The 20,095-nt window shown below is 38.6% G+C and overlaps 1 protein-coding gene across 2 annotated transcripts in view; it reads right to left on the bottom strand.

The window, feature by feature from the left end:
- Nucleotides 1–20,095, bottom strand: part of LOC106921405 (ankyrin-3-like) — a 139,585-nt gene that overhangs the window by 36,559 nt on the left and 82,931 nt on the right. The window contains exons 16-27 of one of the 2 annotated variants that reach the window (XM_088016307.1): nucleotides 19,213–19,311; nucleotides 18,402–18,599; nucleotides 18,000–18,098; nucleotides 16,513–16,611; nucleotides 16,326–16,424; nucleotides 16,106–16,201; nucleotides 15,462–15,534; nucleotides 15,030–15,089; nucleotides 9,006–9,129; nucleotides 4,915–5,017; nucleotides 1,872–1,978; nucleotides 1,445–1,477 (exon numbers count right to left, since the gene is read on the bottom strand). In XM_088016307.1, coding sequence (XP_087872433.1) covers nucleotides 1,445–1,477; nucleotides 1,872–1,978; nucleotides 4,915–5,017; nucleotides 9,006–9,129; nucleotides 15,030–15,089; nucleotides 15,462–15,534; nucleotides 16,106–16,201; nucleotides 16,326–16,424; nucleotides 16,513–16,611; nucleotides 18,000–18,098; nucleotides 18,402–18,599; nucleotides 19,213–19,311 — 1,190 coding nt within the window. The remainder of the gene's footprint in view (nucleotides 1–1,444; nucleotides 1,478–1,871; nucleotides 1,979–4,914; nucleotides 5,018–9,005; nucleotides 9,130–15,029; nucleotides 15,090–15,461; nucleotides 15,535–16,105; nucleotides 16,202–16,325; nucleotides 16,425–16,512; nucleotides 16,612–17,999; nucleotides 18,099–18,401; nucleotides 18,600–19,212; nucleotides 19,312–20,095) is intronic. The other variant, XM_088016306.1, reaches the window with a different exon arrangement.

Consider the following 20,095-nt stretch of genomic DNA (forward strand, 5'->3'; position numbering starts at 1 on the left):
GAGCAGGACAATGGGTCGTGTCACAAGGCTCAAATCACCTCAAACTGGCTTCTTGAACTTGACAATGAGTTCATTGTACTCCAGTGACCTCCAAACACACCAGTAAGAGTTGTGCTTGGAGGCTGAGTGCAACAAAGCAATATTGGGACGTGGTGGAATGGAAGACTCTCTTCATGGATGCGACGTAGATAAACCTGCAGAAATTGAATAATGGCATTATATAAATATGGACCAGTTCGATCTATTCCACAAAGAATGAAGGGAGTTCTGAAGTAAAAAAAAAAAAAAAAAAAAGAGGGTCCAGCCTTGCACCGGTGAAGTGTTACTAATGAAGTGACCAGTAAGTGTATTTTAAAATTATAGCAGTTATTTTTGTTTAAGCTGCCAACACAGGAGCCTCTGGTGTTTTTTTGTGTGTTTTTCTCACACCAGGAAGTTAATTATTTCTGTCCCTAACTCACCAAAAAAGCTTACACTCACACAAACCCAAATCATGCAACATGGGATCTGAAATGTCATGTTAGTTTGAATTGTTTGTTGTTACATAAAAGAGCAATTTATTCTCAGTTTTACCAATAAGAGATGCACAAAATCAATCGACGAGAGATCGGGAGGTCAAATACAGACAGATCTGATTTGTTTTCTCTTTTTAGTAAATGCATCTAAAAGGCACGATCGGTGCATCTTCACTTTGCATCCAGTAAAAGTATAGATCTCTTCCGGCTATGCTTATTTCAATCTAGATGTTTCTGAGCCAGAAGCTTCAAATCAGATGCATAAATTAAATGATCAAAGCAAGTGACTGCCTCCATAAAAGCATTCATTTTAGAAGGTTGTTTGTCTTGAGAGATTCTTGAGTGGAAGCTATTTTTTGGTGGTTCCCAGAATTCTTAGCAATGGGCAATTTAGCCAATTCACCTAAAATGTAGACTAACAGCAACTAAATTTCAGACTCTACTGACCTTAGTAGGCATTATAATAGCTACGGTTTAACCAGTCAAACAGAGCATATCATAAAAATACCTCATCACCTTACTGACTGGTCAAATTTCATCCACCTCATTGTGAAAAACTGATACAAAGGGGAGATAAAATGGGGAAATCCTGATGCAACATGTTGTCCATCTGACTTCTCCTAGTTTTTAGCTAAAACATCCCTTCTTAGTTTCTGTTGAGAAAGATAACATAAAGACCATGACAGCATGTACAAGAAAATCCTAAAGAATTTAACATTTTAAAACCACATTCAGCCTTTTTTTTTTTTTAAAACACAGTCACTCAGATCAGTTAGAAAATGAAAACAAAAGGACGAAAACACATCTAGCTCTCGCCTTGTGTCAAGAGTTTAACGTCAGTTGATGAGTGAGGAGGACAAACACAGATGTTATGAGTGAACTGAGAGGGGGAAGGTGTGACAGAGGGCAACCAATCACAGTCAAATCACCTGCTGTCGTACTGCGGGAGCGGAGAGGAAAAACTGCAGGGTGGACGACAAAGTAACGCAAGGAGGAATAAGTCAAAAACAGAGCTTTAACACTGTAAAAAAAATCTTAAAAATATGTTTGAAACTTTGGGATTATTCATCAAATGCAGAAAATTTCCCAAAATGTCAAATGTTTTTTTTTTTTTTTTCAGTTGCAGCTCCATCGTGGCTGAAGTACAGACATGCTAAAGGCTGAAGAGAGACAAAATTGTAAAAAAAAAAAAAATCTGGAAGACAAACTGCAAAACAGGCAGGCAGGGACCAATCCGCCACCTTATCCCTTCTTTCTACCTTTGTCTTCATCTTCATGGTTAGATGGAGACAACAGACATCTGCTCCCTCCTTTCTTCTCCTGTATTTATCCATTCTTCATTTCAAACATGCTTACCCAGAATGCACCGGTGAGGAGACGAGGTTGACATTATCCAGGTGGTCCGCAGTCCAGCTGTACCTCCTCAGAGAGTCGTTGTCAGCGTCCTTCGTCATCAACAGATGCTGCAAAGCCGAGAACAATCATTATCAAGAATTGACTATTTGCCATCTGGCAAAGAACTTTTAACATTTCTTTCTATAAAATGGAAATAAAGTGCCTTGGAAAAAATTGAACAACCCATAACTTTTCTGCATTTTGTCAGGTTGCAACAACAAAGGAACAGAAATGTGTTTTATTTGGAATTTATATTTGGGGTCAATAAAAACAGTACTTGTTTTTTTGTTGTTGTTTTTTTTCACAGGTGAGTGTCTGAAAAGTGTGGCGTGAAGACTGAATTTTTTTTTTTTTTTGCAAAACAGCTCAAACTATCAGAAAGGATGAGGACCGTCTGTCAACATCAGATCTGCCACAGATTTTCAGGTGCTTTGATCTAAGCCGTCCCACTGCAGCTCTGGCTGTACATTTAGGGCTGTCTGTCCTGCTGGAAGCTGAATAAACACTTGTCTGGCCTGTCAGCTTAGCTAGCTTTTTGTTTGGCCATATTCTTTCTATTTTCATGTGATGGATTGTCAGAGCTCTATGAGAAATCATTTCTTGGACTGCATGACGCTGTTTGTCCACTAATGTTCTCCAACTGAGGTCTTCACAGAACTACGTAGAATGTAAAACATTCATAGTGTTTACATTTTGACAGGACATTCATTCTAAAATATTTTTGTGATTCCGATGAAGCGGTGACCACAGTGCTTTCAGCTTCAAAACCAGAGTATGAATACATAAATAGAAATAAATAAGTATCTATCTGCCTAATGCAGTATGTAAAATATGACTAAACATGCGAAGCTGGATATGAAAAAACTGAAACACAGCTGAAGAAGATGGTGAGGAAATTTATTTTGACATTCAAGTTTTACATTATTCCACACCCAAATTAGTAGTTTTTGGTTCAGAATGTAAGGACCAATGGATATATGAATGGAAAAATTTAGTGAGGATGTATTTACCAATTCAATCCAAAAGTCATATCAGCATTACCGGGAAACTGTATTTTCCCAGAGAACATTGATTTTCTGCTAAAGAATTATGCAGAATTATGCTGCACTTTCACCTCCCAGCATTCTTCAGGTGTGCTTCCTTTTTTCTTTTTTTTTTTTAAATACACATGCCAAAATAACTACTATTTTATATTTCTCTCGGATCATAAAAGCCTCTCCTCAGTTTTAGTTAGCGCGTAACATCCATAAGATGGAGCTGTAAGCGAGCAAAAATATTCGGTGTCATGCACGACGATACTGATGTCTACCTTATTGTGATGCTCTACAATGAAAGACCGTTCCTTACAGAGCATCTGGGGCAGCGTGAGGGAGAACAGCATGCTATTATTTCACAGTAGTTGGAGAGAAACACACAAACCAACAGGAATTTCTGTAGAGCTTTTTAAAACGCTAAATGTTTGCTGTTGGAGCCTATGGAGATTCAAACGAATTACTGTCAACATGGACTCTTTGCAAACGGTGTGATCAGTTTAGAACAGAGCACATGCAGTATTGCGCAAAGGTTTTCAGCTACCTATCAACTTTTTTGTCATTTGGTCTACACTAGTATTTTGCCAGATTTTCTAAGAGTTTTCCGTTCGTGTTTGGGAATCGTTCAATTATTCTGGTAATTTGTCCTTAACTTTGACTCAGTTATGTAGGCTCAAACTCGGGGAACAAACCAGTGTTTTGAAAAATGATTTTGCAGCAACATGTCACAAATAAAATCATTTTCAATGAAATAGATTATTGAGAAGTTCATTTGTTCCAATAACTCAATTCAGAAGCCGACATTTCCAAGCCCTTATTATGATTTTCTGTTTACAGCTAACAAAAACACGACTCTTTGGGTTGTACCAGACCAAACAGAGGATGACGATTCAAACACCAATAAATAAAGCAGTTCTTAGGAGCGATTAGCAAAGACCTGGACATGAAGGCTGATGGATTTCTGCTCGCTGTCCGTTTTCCAGAAGAGGACATTAAATTTACAAGACTCCTCACTTCTCATCATCCCCATAAACTTTTTGGAATGCTGCAATCAGGGAAACGTGTCTGAAACGTCAAAATCAGAACCATCTGGCTGCTCCGCGCCTTCCTGCCTCAAGCTGTTTGAATGAGCTGATGTCAACGTTATGCATTTTACATCACTGTGTTGTGTGTAAACTCTTTTTTTTAACCCATTTGTGTTTGCCATAATCTATTTTTTCAGTTACTTTTTCACTTACAGATACCTGAAAAACACACACATATTTTATTATTGTTTCAGTATACAGTTAAATTATTGGCAGTCAGTCTTTTTTTTTTTTCCTGTTTATTGAGGTTGTAATAATGCAGAGATTAATCAGAAATCCGACTTAAATCTGCTTGTTTTAAGTTAACCTGTCCTGACCAGAGACAATAAACTTAGAGAAGTAGAGATGCGAAGAGTATTTAAAAAGTAATTGTACTGTCTTTGATGGGTCTATATGTCAGTCGTTCATTCAGGTTTTGAAAAGAAGGAACTCTGAAAGACTCTTTAAATCAAGACCACCATAAAATATTACAAAAACGTCAATTAGTGTTAGCTGAAACCGTTTGTGCCCCACTGTATGTCTTCATTTTTTCTGTGTAGATGTGAAAGATGCGTTTGTTTTTGTAACTTTAACCAGAAGATTCTCGGATGGCAGACAATGGTTATTCCTTCTGTAAAGGGAAGTAGGCCATCAGAGTAATCTATCCTAGATAGAAGACTTAAGGACTGATGTCATGCCCCCTTCTCAGGTGAAATATAACAGGATTTGGTCGACTTTGTGTCGCAGCACCCCCTCAGGTGTAAGAGGATTGGTGAACTGTCTTCCTTTTGGCTCAGCACCAAGCCAGCCCAGCACAGAACTGTGTCAGTAGTGACTGTTAACGACCGGCAGATTACTGAGTCACTTTGAAAGGAGTCATGCACAAAGCACAAAGCACAAAGTACATACCGGGTCCTTGGTGGGAGCCAGGATCTCCTCGATCATCATGCTGTCCCGTGTGAAGGAGCTCCGGTTCAACGTGTTGGACCTATCAGAACTGAAGGAACGGAGGCTTGGTGTGGTTGGGGCAGGAGTCACGGATTACCAAGACAACAGTCACAGTGATGAAGAGGGGAAGGGGAGGAGTAGGAGGAGTTGGCAAGGGGTGGAGGGTAAACAGAAAAAACAAAACAAAACAAAACAAAAAAAAAACATTAAATGCATGCAGCTTCCAGGAACCTGACTGTCCACAAACAATATATATATATATATAAAAAAAGAAAATTGAAACGAAGATATAAAGAAAATGTTTTCATTTGTTTGCAGCAACAGAAAAGCAACAATAAGCTCACTATTAGTTAACATTGGTACTACATAGTCAACAAAAGGGTTCAGTTTACATTTGTAATCGTCCTCGTGATAAAGACACAGCTGATTCCCGATTGCACTGCCTCTCTGTGTCACGTGTACCAGCTGCGTCCTCACGTTTCCGACAGAGTGCTCGGAGTCTCCGTGTGCCGTGCGGATGGACGTTTATGAGGTAAACAAATAGCATTCCTGAGCAATGACGTGAGAAGCGTTTGCCTGCAACGTCCCGGGAATGATTACGCTAATTGGTAATTAGAGAGAGGAAAACCGGATAGACGAAGGAAGTCGTCTGAGCGGGACTTTGGAAAATTGCACAAACATCATCTTTAAGTGAAGCTAAAAAAAAAAAAAAAAAAGTGAGTGAGAGCAGGAGCCTCTCAGAGCTCTGAAGCGTCCACTGCGGGTTTGACAATTGACTTTTGCACAAATGTGTTTCTTATCAGCCACTAGTCCCAGAGTGTATGAGGTAGTTTTATCTGTACTTGAATTACGCTCTACTACTGCATGACCCCAGTTCACTCAGAAACCTAGTTTTTAACAATGGTAAACATACTTTAGTGGACAGCTTAGTCTTCTCTGAGTATTTTCTTTTTCTTCTTTTGACACGAGTTAAGCATAGAAAGAGCAATGCAAAGAGAGAAATGCTGCTTCAGCTCAAGTCCCTGGAAGCACGATAATGGAAATCTCCACAACAAACCGAAACGATGCAAAGCTCCAACTTTGTGCAAACCTCACAACGACCCAGGCACGGACAAGAACCACAGTCAAACACAAAAGCAAACAGATGATGCTATTAGAAACAGCTGAAACGTAAGAAATTAGATGACAGACCACAAGTACATCCCACAATGTAAAAAAAAAAACACCAAACGACCAGTCAAAAAAAAAAAAATTGGATTAGAAGGTGAAATGCGCAGGAAAACTTCAATATCTCAGAACAGGTGATCATTATTCTAACAGAGACTGGGATCCGAGGGAAGGGGAAAGGGTGAGGCAGGGTGGTGGTGGAGGTATAGGGGTGGGGGTGGGGGGAAGGGGCCTCGTCATGCTGAGAGCCTTACCTGGCTTTGGTACTAACAATTAGAGCGGACATGAGGAGAGAATAAGACATCATGAAGAAAACAGAGGAGGGAAAGAAGAGATGCAAAGAGAAGCAGGAGCAGAGACGCAGAATGAAGCTGACTTGAAAAAGGGGAAAGTGCTCCGTTTATAACTCATCTACAAACTGATTTCATTTCAGAGTGTTATTTATGAGGTATTTTAGATGTTAGGGTTAAAATAAATATAATCTGCCTAATTCATCAATTAAGCACACAGTGAGTATGAACATGTACCATAAATAGTTTTTTTCTGAGGGAAGTTAGACATTAGAGCAAACGAAACCTTAAATATGTGGTATCATCTTGAAACAAACATTGCAAGAGAAGATATCAGGTAAAAATAACAATGGCACATTTTATTTTCTTTTATTTCAATTTTCATTAAGTCAAATTACTGTAGCTGTGTTACAAAAAAAAATCGATGTTGCAGCTCTAATTTTTAGAGGTGCACGTAGTTTTCCCACTGACAGCTGAATGACTGCATCTAGCTTCAGTTTATTTAATTACCTCTGCTTTTTATTTGTTTGAATTAGCATTTTATTGCGACTCTCTACAATTTATGTGCCATGTCTAAATTATAATGTAAATCTTTTATGTCATTTTTTTTCTTGAATGTCATTTTTCAATTCAAGGGTTTCAATAACTCCAATGTTAAACAGCCGTTCCTTTTCCTGGCAAAGCATCAACATTTAATATAACATGATCAATATACACAGTTCTGAAATGGTACTGCAGCTTTAGTAGCAAGACATTTGACGTATTTGTGGGTGCTAGTAAAAGTTGTTTAATTCATTTACCTTTTAATAAATGATCGTCTAGTAAAACTGCCAAAGCAGGATGACAAACAAAAAGCCCAGTCAGTTAAACTAGTTGTAAACTAAATTGATTAAACACACTCAGACAGTGTGTGCTTCAGGCCTTCTGAATTGAACATGTTTCTAATTTCCTATGGCTCGCTGTTCGTTTATGTCACTCCTCAGATATTTAATAGTCCCTCCCTTTGCAGTATGTTGCACAATTGTCAATGTTTTCAAAAGAGAATAAAGTTCAACAGAATGAACTTTAAACTGCAAAAACTCCCCCTGCTGTGATTTCTCTAAAGAATTTGATAAGGAAATGATCAGGATTTAGTTTTTGCTGAAGAGTTTGTCTATGCAAATAGCCTTTGTCCAAAATAATAAATCAAGAAATAACTTTATTCGAAAGAATAAATCTACCTGTATCATGCAGCTACTTTTTTTTTAAATCTTACAAGTAAGATTTTAGAACGCTTCACCAACTCAAAGTGTGATTATTTCCAAAATATTGCAAAAAAAACCCCAATTTTTTCCACAGACATTGACTTTGAATAGCAGACAGCAGATCACAGAGAAGCAGCCAGTTTTCTTATTTGCTCAAAGACTTAATTCCAACTAAATCCCAAACCTCAACGCACTTGACAGAAAAAAAAACAAAAAAACAATAGCTGCAGGATAAATTTACTTCTGTGTTTGTGTCCCTTTAAAGCCAAGTCAGTGGTTCATTGTAGAGATGCAGTGAAAGTTCAATGATTGCACCATTTCTATTTTAGCATATTTCTGTTGTAGCTGAACGAACTGAATCAGTTTCAGCAGTGTGTGCAGTAGACATATTGGTCTGTTTTGGTGAGGTTTTCATTGGTTCTTGATTGTCAAAACAAGTTCTTGCATATTCAAAACTTTGACCGTTGCAATTCTCTCCCTGGCTGTTGATGTTATTGCTAAAATAGATGCACGCAACCACTTAGACAATCGCAGAAAAAGCTATATATGAAAATTTAATTATCTATCAAGATTTTTTTTACAAGTTTTCCTGTTTTATTTTATTCAGGCTCAGCATACGTGGAAACTTTAAAAAAAAATGTGTGGAAAAAAAAAGTAAGCAAACAGTAGCCAAAGGATGCAGAAGAGTGATGACATTATATTAGAAAAGCTCAACTTGGGTTTGAGGAGCAGGCAGTCAGATGTTATTCTGAGGCAGAATCTTTGAGACTTAACAAACCGGCACCATTACCAGGGATTCCAAAGGTCTCTATCGTAAGTTAAATCTTCCTGTAACTTATCAGAGTGGAAATCGGTCATTCAAAAAATTAAAATGTGACCAACATTTAGGCTACATTGTGATTTTTGCTCCCCTTTCTAGCTGGCACTGACAGGCGTCAACCTCCTATTTCACCAGAATACTTTATCAGAGCGCTCCTAAGTAATTGTGCAAATCTCATGTTTTTTTCTGCATAATCATACCCTGTTTTACTAGTAAGAGTTTAACTGTTTTACAGAAATGTAAATTTTAGGGACAGTTTTTGTGACACGGTTGTGCGGCCAGTCAAAACAAAAAACCGAAGAGCATCTGCATGGCAACAGACATTTTTGATGTTATATGCTGACTGCATGCCTCCATTAGATAAAATACTCAGTCAATATATCTCATTAAAAAAAAAAAAAATAATGTAACTATCTTAACATTTGTATAGCCTTTCTGGCACTTTATATAACCTTTGCACAGGAGCATAAACAAAGTTAGCATTAGACTCATCAAAGAGTTTTTGCCGTTTTGTGTTGCAGTGAGCCTTACCTCTGCGACCGTGCACCAACGCTGAAGCCCATGTAGCCCTCCTGTGGGAGCGAGTCATCACCAAGTTCGCGAAGGTCGTGAGGGGCCAGATATTTATCTGTATCCCCCGTCATTGCATCATCACCTGAACGATGGAAACACACAAAACAGAAATTAGTTTTTTTTTTGTAGAAAAAGACTCAAAAATGGTTCACATTCCCTGTAGCCCTTAGGGAATAAGTAGAAAATTCTCTTTTTTTTTTTTTTTTTTTTTTTTTTTTTTCTTTCATTCATGCAGAAACACAAACTCATTTGGACATGTCAATCAATGCATCCTCTGCCCAGGGGCTGTTTTCCAGTTTAACTTTGGTCCAACGTCCCACTCAGTTAAAAGTCATCATCGAAGAGCAGTTTAACACTTGTTGAAATCCAAATAAAAGCAAAAACAAGTTAAAAAGCATTTTGAAGGTGGTTTCTGGCAAACAAAAATGGCCTTGCGTCATCACTTTAAACACACTACAGACACAAAAGAATAAGTTCAGGACTTAGAACATACTTTAAAGGTGAGCAGTAAATTTGTTAGTAGCGTGTTATTACCCTCAGAGGTACAGTAGACCTAAACCTACTGATGAGCCGCTGGCTGCACAGCTGAAGCGAGAGGAGGCAAGTGCATGCAAGCGGAGAGACGAAAAGAAAGAAAAGGAAGGCATTCCAGCAACAACAAAGCAACAGAGACGCCCCCTTCCCTCCATCTTTCTGTGTCCCATCACACCCCCACTGCTGCTACAACACCCTTCCCCCTTTAGAACCCCCCCCCTCACCCACCCTCCGGCAACACACGGGATACTTCACAGACCCCCATCTGGCCACATTCCAACCCATTCTCCAGGATTCGCTTTGCGTTTAGCTCCAACAAGAGCAAAGTCCCCTCAGCAAAGAACCCACACTCACGTCCTGCCTTGAAGCAATTCATTAAGCCACAAGTTCACTCCCAGGCTTTTCCTTCGGACTAACTTTTCCTCAACTCGTAACCTCGCCTGCTCCGGCATTAACTGTCTATCTCTGTTTTAGAGGCCGGCACTCACGCCAACAGATCGTCTTTCTCCCGCCTACCAGCTCCGCTCCTGGATTATCCAGACTGTGTTTGTGTGTGTCTGCGTGTGTGTGTATGATTTTCCGAACACACACCTACGGCTCCCTGCAGCACAGACTTAGTCAGGGGGTTGAGGGGGCTGGGGGTCTTTGTGACTCACTGAGTTGTCTAACATCTAAACATTTTTTCAGTTTATAGATTCAAAAAATAATGTTTACGCCTCTTAAATCTTTTCACGTTTTTGTCACGCTACAACCATAAACATCAACGTCTTGTACTGGGATTTTATGCGATAGGCCAATTATTCCAAGTTGTGAATAATGGTAAACTGAATGGGAAACAAACGTTTTCAACATCTTTTAGAACTAAAAAAAAAAAAAAAAAAATCTGAAAAGTGTGGCATGGATTTGTTTTTAGCCCTGGTTTCACAATTCAGCAAATCAGCAGGTCTAAACCCTCTTCCCCCATTAGAGATGGCTTTGTCCTTTCACATAACAAACTCGTCTGTTAAGATCACAAAGCAAACCTGCACTGAGATCCAGTGAAACATGGTTTACAATTTGCAGCACTCAACTGAGCAACGCATAAGACAAGAGGGGTGGTCTTAGGTCATGATCCTCATAAAGGCTCTTTTAAGCCACTCGGTTCTTTAAATACAAGCAAAGTTGTTTTGCACCATATTAACCCCTACAGTTCATAATGGTTACAGGTTCGTGTCTACCCGTAAAGGTGGTAGAGTGACTGTCGGAGTGACTTCAAATGCTGCATTGTGTCGGGGTAAACTTGTAGATCGAGAATAAAAGCCGATCTGAAAAGGGCTGAAGAAAGAGCAAACAGGCAGATAGTGACTCTGGAGGAGCTGCACAGAAACAAAAGACTTAAAACCAGTGCAGAGGTTTACCTTTAAGCAGGAGATCGACTGTGAACATACAGTCAAAAAGCACGATGGTAAAAAGTTTGATCAATGCATATTTATGTGTTAAAATGTTCCATATCTCCAGCTAACTGAACATTTTGTGGCACAACTTGAAAAATGAAATTTGCAGATGCCTATCCATTCAATCCGATTGAACTGGAGCTAATTAAAAATATATATAAATATAAGGGAAACTGTAGCTCTGCAATGCTGGTATACCCCAAACGACTTGTAGATAAAGTTGCAACAGAATGGTTATACAGTGTTAACTCGTCTGGCTAAAAATACATATGTGCCAGACTTATTTAGGTGTGCTTTCTGGTGTGTTTTACTATTACTTGTGACAAGTAATCAAAAATTAATGTCACACTAAAGTACTGTTGAAAGAACAATAACAGTTAGTAATCCTTAGTTGTCTTTATAATGAAAAGATCAGCCAGTGAAGATTTCAGTCACAGAACATGATATATTGATCGGTTCCCATTTGACAAATCAATAGCAGTGCTCTCTTTTAAAGAAAAATGCTTATTATAAATGGTAAAAAAAAAAAAAAAAAAATGAAGGTCCATAGCCACACAAAAACGGATATCAAATACAGTAGAGTATTGGAATTAGATAGATTAGATAGATTAGAAGATGTTTTTTTTTTATTAAAGTAACTTTTAACTTGGATTTTATATCAAACAAAAATAAATTATATGAATTAAACCAACTTTAGAAAATAAACAAAACCCTAAGCAAATTCTGTTTGTTCTGATTTAGCTCATGGATAGTTTGTGTGCATGCGTGTGTGCGTGTGTGTGTGTGTGTGTGTTATTGGATAAGGTAATCACTGCCGCTGCTGGTATGTAAGCATGTGAATATGGCTAGAGTTACACTCCATTTATTTTTAGATCAGAGGTTCAAGATGGACAACAACAACTTGAACACACATTCCTGCATGAGGAAGAAACATGCAGAGTGCTGCACAGGAAAAAAAAAAAAAAAAAAAAAGAAGCAGTGAAACTACACGCAGAGTTTAGCTGCAACAGTTCAGCTGCAACACTGCAAACTGGTTACTGGAGTTAGTTACAGTGAGGTCAACCTTTTCTTTTTTTGACTTACAAGTATAGGTGATGTTGATATTTCCAACATCCATTTCTGTTCAAAACACAAGCAGAACCATTTTTGCTTTATTATGTGTGCTGCATTCAAACCTTTTATGCCTTCAAGTTTTTTACTCTTAACACATGAATGTCGTTTGATGAGCTTGGTCCTGCAGTCTGTACGATAGGATTCTAAGACCTGAATTTAGATATTTAGATGTAGATGTGTAGAAATGTGCTGGTATCTCTGTTAAAAAAAAGAGCAAATAGCCTTTAAAATCTTCTCTTATTGCAGTAAGAAAAGTTGTTATTAATCAAGTGCTGGACAAGCATACCGATGACATAAAAGTCATTCAGTCACTTAAAATAGGCTTTTCTACGCTGTAATAAATAGATAAAAATTGCACAGAAAACCTCACATATTTTAAAATAATTTATTCAGTTTAGGAAAACATCAGGTTTTCTCTTTTGTTTTTGTTTTTCATTGAAAAAAAATCACCAGTAGCACAGCTGTGAATGAACTTTTTTAATTTTAATTTTTTTCTTTATTTATTTGAAATTGACCACCCTCCAGGAACATCTAATTACTAATCCATGACTTCCTATTTCCCTCGGGTTTAAATATGACATGACACATATATCCATTTCTTTCAGCCAGCGGCCAACAGGCTGGATGCTGACCCACATTTGTTATTCTCTACACACGGTGCCAAAAACATAAGAAAGGGAAATGAAAGACACCCATAATGGACAACAGCAACTTGTTGTCCATCTTGAACCACCCTTTTAACAGAGCTGTGGTTTGAGTGAAAATCTTACAGAAAACTTTTTTTTGGCTGAGCTGAAGAGAGCACGTCATCTTCACGTAGGGAGGCAGATACAAAATGTGAATAATAGGGACATCTACCAATGTTTTATTTGTTTATTTTGTTAAAAACTGTTGTTTCTTACCTCCGCCCCATCATTTTCCACTTGATAAGCAGATATTTATCAAGGGAGTCAACAAATGTGTCCATGTCTTTGTATTATCTAACTCTCTGTGACAGAAATACAACAACAGGTGATTGCCTGCAGTTAAAATCAAATTAAACTGCAAGGCACAGAGGGCTTTTTCTTTCACCGTCAATAGATTAAACCCACATTTCTCCTGCTTTAGGCCAGTTAGGATTAGCCTATGTGCTAAATGAGATCTTTTTTTTTTTACCTGGTGCAGTTTTAAAAGTTAACTGAAATGTTCTTAGTATTTGGTAGGATTGCCTTTAAACTTGAATCTATTCAACAGGATGATTCCTGGAGTGTTGACACTTGCATATAAATGTTTGAGACTGGATAAAGTCTGAACATTCGAGAGTTCTGACATTAAGAAGCAATAAACAGAACAAGAAGAGCTCATGTGACTTCCTAAAAATGAATATAGACCATTTAATCAAAAACAAGAAAACACCCACAGGGCAAGTGAGCCGAGTCAGGACAAAACCAACTATTGACTGAAAGACCTTCCCTGACTTCTGTGGTACCAACGGCTAAGTTCATCTGCTTCTGAGCCACAGTGCGGATCACAGGGGAAGGAACGACATGTACAGCAACACTGCAGCAGCTGTTCCAGTGTTAGCTTTGGCTACAATGCAAGCATCACTGAGAGGCACAGAAAGACAAAGGATCGAGTGTCTGTCTCGACAACACACAGGCCTGAAAAGAAATCTGTTACATGCTCCTCAATAACCATTGTTGGCATAGCAACCAGCAGAAAAGAATTCTCCCTACATTTTAATGTGCAAAAAAAAAGACTGTGCAGAAGTGTTGCAGCTCAGATTTGTTGTTAAGAACTATGCCACCAATTCAATGTAACCCCCCCCCCTCTGCCCCCCACCCATAAAAGTGCAGTTTTGCTTGTTTCTTCTATCCCGTAATTTTTAAAAAGTTATCTCAAATTTATTTTTGATCTTGATCAAAGTTTTTCCCTGGAGTTCGGTTCACATTCGGTCTGGTACGTGAATCATTTTAGGAGGAAAATGTTGGTTTGTTTTTTCCTTGCTAGTAATTTGCACAGCGAAATCTAAATATTATGCAGATTTATGCACACAATCGTTTATTTAAGTGTTTATTTGTGATCATTTTGATGGTTCTGGTTTGCAGAGAAAAATAAAAAATGTAGCTTTCGCTGAAAAGTGCAATATTACATAGACCAATAGAATGGAGATTTATGCAAAAATACTAGTTTATGCACGTGTCATTGCCGACACAATTATGGAGAAGACTGCTGACTTTGCAGCTGTCAGCTGACAGTCATTGACCCACACTACTTGATAACAGCCTTGTCAAATTACAGTAATCTGACTTTCACTTTAGTGCCATAAGAAGCTAATCTGCTCCAGGTAAAAAGCCCCCCGGCACTGTCTTCCCGCCCAGGTAACAAAGAAGCATGTATGATTGACTTTCTGACATGTCAAACAATTCAGCCGGATGATTGTAGAAGCTCTAACACCCCCTGCAAGCCTCACACTAATACAGCATTAAAAAAATAAATAAAAATCCTACTCAAAATCCGTAATATCTATTCTGGTTAGTTTGGCTTATAATTATATTTGGGAGCGCTCACAGAGCAATCAGTTTCCATTCCTCAGCTGAGTTTTAAATTTGTAAATGATGACACAGACGTACACAAGATATTGGTTACAACTATTGAATTTCTTGTGTTGAAATAGATTTAAACAAAATACAGTATCAAGAAATTTAAACACTTGAAATATGTCTGTGTTTGTAATAAATAAATGCAACACATGAGATTCCCCCTAATATTGTAATTTATTGAGATGCACCTGTATTAGCCGGGGAAAAAAAAAAAAAAAAGCTGCCAGACAGCAAAGGTTCAGTTGAAGGATAAGAGACTTTAAAGCACAGACATGCAAGAAGACTAGAAAGAAAAGAAAAATATATAGAGATAAAAATACCTTCTTCCACATCAGAAAAATAGTCATCTGTGATCATTTCTGGGACATTGGCTTTACAGACTGTGTTCAGATGAAGGAGAGAGGTAGAATAATAATAATAAAAAAATCAACAAAACAAAGAGTTGCAAAAATAATGTGGAGAAATTATATAGATAATGAAATCATCACATTCAAAAACAAAAAGTGATTATGGGTCATTCTGAATGGGTGGATAAATCAGTTTGAAACTACAAATCATCAATAATCAATGATTGTAACAGAAATCATAAATGACTAAAAAGAAAACAAGAATGAATTTATTAGTACCGGCTCGTTGGGCTTTAGTCCCAGAAAAAAAAAAAAAACTAAACTGAATGTGTTATTTTTAGCCATTAGCCGTCCGAGAGTCGTGGGAAGAAATGGTTTTTCAAAATGGATTATATGAAACCTTACCGTCATCATCAGACATGTCCAGCACCTCGTTCATGGTCTCTGGGACGTTCATCTTGTGCTTCTCTATCACAGTCTGTTGGAGAGAGAAAACAATTGCCTTACATGTCTTTTAAAATCAGGAAAGGCTGCTTTTATAAAGGGGTTGTGGAGTAAGGGACTCATTCTTCACACTGGATGAAGACTTCACTTTACTGGAAGCATCCTTTATAAATAAATACATGTGGACACAACACCCACAAACCTAAAAAAAATCAATCCCACACATCACCTAAAGAATACCATATCCACAACCTCAAGTGGTGCTGGCAGCATCATTGTGTGCGCTTATATGTCATCAAGTGCGGTTTTGCCAAAGTAAAACCACGATCAGTGCTAAAGTTTTATGACATGAAACTGTCATGTTTCTGCTAGAAAACTGAAAAACAAAAGGTTATTTGTTTTATTTTAGCACCTCGGTCAGTGCAGTCATGCACACTGGTTTGATTTAAAAAGGTTCACTGTGGTGTGGGCTTTGTTTTAGAATTGTATTTTATTTTTCTGCAGACTATCTATTTCGATCACAATAATAGAACAAAAAAAAAGCATTGATTTCAGTTAATGGCACTGAAATATAAGGAGATGAAAATTTAGCAGCGGATACAAACCTGAGTGGTTAGAGTCTCCTCTGTGACCACTTTGAGTGTGTCAACTACAGAAATGTAGCCAAGCCTCCTGGCAATGGACAGAGCGCTGTTCCCATTCTAGAAAATTCATGCATAAATAAAATCAGACAGTAATGATAATAAGTAACTATTCTGGTCAAGAAGTGGATTTAATCTAGAGTGAGAAACAGTGAGAGAGTCTAAGTTCTCTGTGCTTTCTTACGGCAGTGAGTTCGTTGGGTGAAGCTCCATGGTGCAGCAGTAAGTTGATGATGTGTGTGTGTCCCTGCTGGGCAGCCTGATGCAGAGGTGTGTATCCGTTCTGCAGAGGGAGGAGTGGAGTTCAGACAAAACGCACAGAATATAAACACGAGCACCAACGTCTTTTCACAGTCACTGACAGCGTTTACCTTGGTCTTAGCGTTGACCTTCGCCCGATTCTTCAGCAGGAAGTTCACCATCTTCACGTTGCCATAGTGACAGGCGACGTGAAGAGGGGTGTATCCCAACTGATGACAAAAACACGAGAGCACACGTATTTGTTTTCACTCTTGACATTTACAGCTTTTTCAGTAAATAGAAACATCTGATCGCATCTTTGCAGGACAGAAACCTACGTCTGAAAAGCCACCAAAGTGCTTGTGCAAAACTTTCAAATCACCCTTAGGTTCTTTGCACTTTTCCTTTAAAATGCTAGACTGCATTGTAAGATTTTAAAGTGGACTTGTTTTTGTTGTTTTTTTTGTTTTTTTTTACTGTTGTTGCTATCTAAGAAAGTTCAGCCCAGTTCTTCTCCCTTTCACTCTATTCAAGAAAACACAGTAAAAAAAAAAAAAATGAAGTGAAGGTGTCAAAATATAAAACACCTACAAGGCAAATAAGCAATGTGTCTTTCAAACACGGGTAAGAATCTAGCTAACACACATTATAGGAATTGTGAGTTCAAGAATAGTTTTTTGGGGGAATTACCTCGTTATGACTGAAACAGTTGTCTCTGTCTTTTTTATGTTTGGAAATCATTCAGCTAAAGAAACAGGAACATTGTGTTTCTACAACGGGGTGTTGGTGACAACTTGAATAAAGATAAATCAAAATAGCTTTTTTTTTTTTTGCAGTCTGTCAGTTAGTTCTGGAACATTTTATGTTCGAATGACTCAGAGATCAGAGTTAAGTAGCGTAATAAACAAGCCATGCTCAAAAAATGAACTGAAAAAGGGCGGAAAAACACAGTAGCAGAAAACAATGGAAGAACTTCGCAAAGTTTGGAATAAAAGAATGCAGTACAATCGGGATACCTGAAATGAAAACACTAAGAAATACGGGACGATTCAATAATTTTTCCACAGAGTTTTATGCAATTTAGAGGAAAAAACAGATATGACAAGAAGCTGACTGACAATGTTAGTCTGGCGCCTCAGGGCTACAGATCTAACCTATAAAACAAGACAACAACAATTACAAGAGTTTCTTTTGAGAACTTAGCTTTGTTTTACTTACAAGGGAAAAAACACACACACACCAGTCTTTAATGTAAAATGAAGTCATGCCTCTTGGCAATGTTTCCCAACTTGTCCATTTTATTTGTTGCAGACTGTATCAAATGTTAGCAGAGACACCCTATGAATATCATGTTCTCAGTGTCTTGCAAAAGTGTGCATACCTCTATAAACTACAAACTCGACTGAAAAGGTCTGCTGGAAGGTGAACCACAAATCTCACCCAAGCCTCTAAAAGGGTTTTCAACAGTTCCGTTCTGTATTTTTGCTTCATTTATTCCCCCATTCACTCTGAGAAACTTCCATGTCCCCTTCACGAAACGTACCACAGCATGAAGCAAACCCTACTATGTTTAGCAGTGGAAATGGTGAGCTCAGGGTGAACAAGACTCTCTTATTACCTTGGTCTCGGGATCTATAGTGGCTCCGTGGTTGACTAAAACCTCGGCAACATTGACTTTATCCTCCTGGGCAGCCAGGTGGAGTGGAGTCAGCCCCGACTGAGGAGACAAACCCAGACAATTACACAGTTGGAGTCAGAGGGAAATACAGCTGGTTAGAAACATGATGGCAGGTTAGGACCTCAGGATGATGAGCACTCAGGGGGTATCAAAAACAAATGCCAGAGGAAATAACAGAGTTTCAGGTAAAGACTGTTATTTCTCCAAGTGTAATAACATCCCAGTGTCATGAATACATGTTTACACTCCACTCACACTCCCTCACTGTAAATACGACTCCTACATTTGCTGTGAGACGGGGAGAAACAACATCGCGTTCTCAGACTTGCGCGTTAGCGTCACCTTGTTGCTGGTGCCAACAGGAGCGTCTCGGGCCAGCAGCAGGGTCACGACGTCCACGTTGCCTTCCTGCGCTGCGAGGTGCAGAGGAGTGATGCCCTGTCGTGTCACCGTGCTGGTGGAGGCGCCGTACTCCAGTAAGGTGGTGGCGATCTCCATCTGGTTCTTCTTGGCTGCGATGTGCAGCGGGGTATAACCGTTCTGACAGCAGAAACAAAGAAACTCAAACGGAGCAAATGAACTAGTCGATAAATGAATCGCTACAAAACAATACGCCGTGATGCGTCTGTAAAGAATGGCATTTATAGTTAATAAGTGTGTACCAAATGAAAACATGAAGGGTAAAAAAGTATTAACAAAAGTGTGTGTGATTTGAACACTCGTTATGTCCAATTTTTATTTATTTATTTATTTTTATGTGTAGAGCTGAAACCAAAAACGTGATTTGACCTAAAAGTAAATTTAACTGAGTTTATATGACAAACAAATATCATGACAGGATGTAAAATGTTGATGCGCCAAAGGAAGAGGGTGTTCACTGCACTGGAGGTTGGTTACAAACATCAACTAAAACCATTTCCTAAACAATGGATTAGTCAATACTTAATTCTGTTAGGGTGTGGAGCCTGGCTGATTTCTGGGGCAGCTCTTTCTGGACTGATCCTGCCGGAGTGGAACGGATATCGAATGAGGCCGTGCGGAGCAGAATAACTGCGTGGCTCTAACTAGGTCAGCTCGCTCTGGCACACGGAGCACCGGAGATGCTTTCAGGAACATTCGATTTTAAAACAAACCCCTCCCCGTCGTTTCTTACCTTTGCAGCGGCGTGCGGTGAAGCTCCCTGCTTGAGCAAGAGCAGTGCCACCTTCTGGTTATCATAGTGCGCTGCCACATGCAGTGGAGTTAGTCCACTCTGAGCACACACACACACACACGCACGAAAACATGAGCAAAGGTTAGGTTGTGACAAATAGTAGAGTTAAGCATGATCAAAGCTCACAGATGGGGGAAATACTCCAAAAGTGCTTGATTTTTAAAGACAGTGTCTTGAAAAAGTATTCATAGCCCTGAAATTCCGGGGTATTTTTCGTAAATGAGGAACAGAATGTACTGCATAATATAATGAAACAAATTGTTTACAAATCTAATCGTAAAACAAATCTGAAAAGTTTAACTCTCAAGTCTTGCGAGTCAGGTAGAAATTTGAAACATTTGCCAATTGAAACATTCGCAGATGTTTCAATTTCTAGACGAAAATTGCTCAAGCTTGGTCAGATATGATGAAGAGCCATAAAGATCACCAAATGGACTTGCATCTGGACTTTGACTGGACCATTTAAACATACAAATCTAATCTAATCATCTAATCCTTGATCCTCAAAGCTCTGGCTGTATGTTTACAGCTGTTATTCTGTATGTAGGTCTATCTATTCTCTCATCAACCCCAATCGCCTTTCCCTGTAAAAGCTGAAATAAAAAAGCATCCTCACAGCATGAGGTCGCCACCGAATTTAAACATGGGGGTGATGTGTCATGACATTAGTTTCCTGCCACACACAGAGCTTTCAATTTAGGCTGTTTTGGTCTCATCTGACTCGATCATATGCTCTAACCAGTTTGCTAAGTTCCCTATGTGGTTTGAGTGAAACTTTAAACCAGACTTCTTATGGCTCTGTCTAAGCATTAGTCTCCTTCTT

This window comes from Poecilia mexicana, unplaced genomic scaffold (genome assembly GCF_051168715.1).
Source record: "Poecilia mexicana isolate PSO_F unplaced genomic scaffold, ASM5116871v1 scaffold_19, whole genome shotgun sequence".
Lineage (NCBI taxonomy): Eukaryota > Metazoa > Chordata > Actinopteri > Cyprinodontiformes > Poeciliidae > Poecilia > Poecilia mexicana.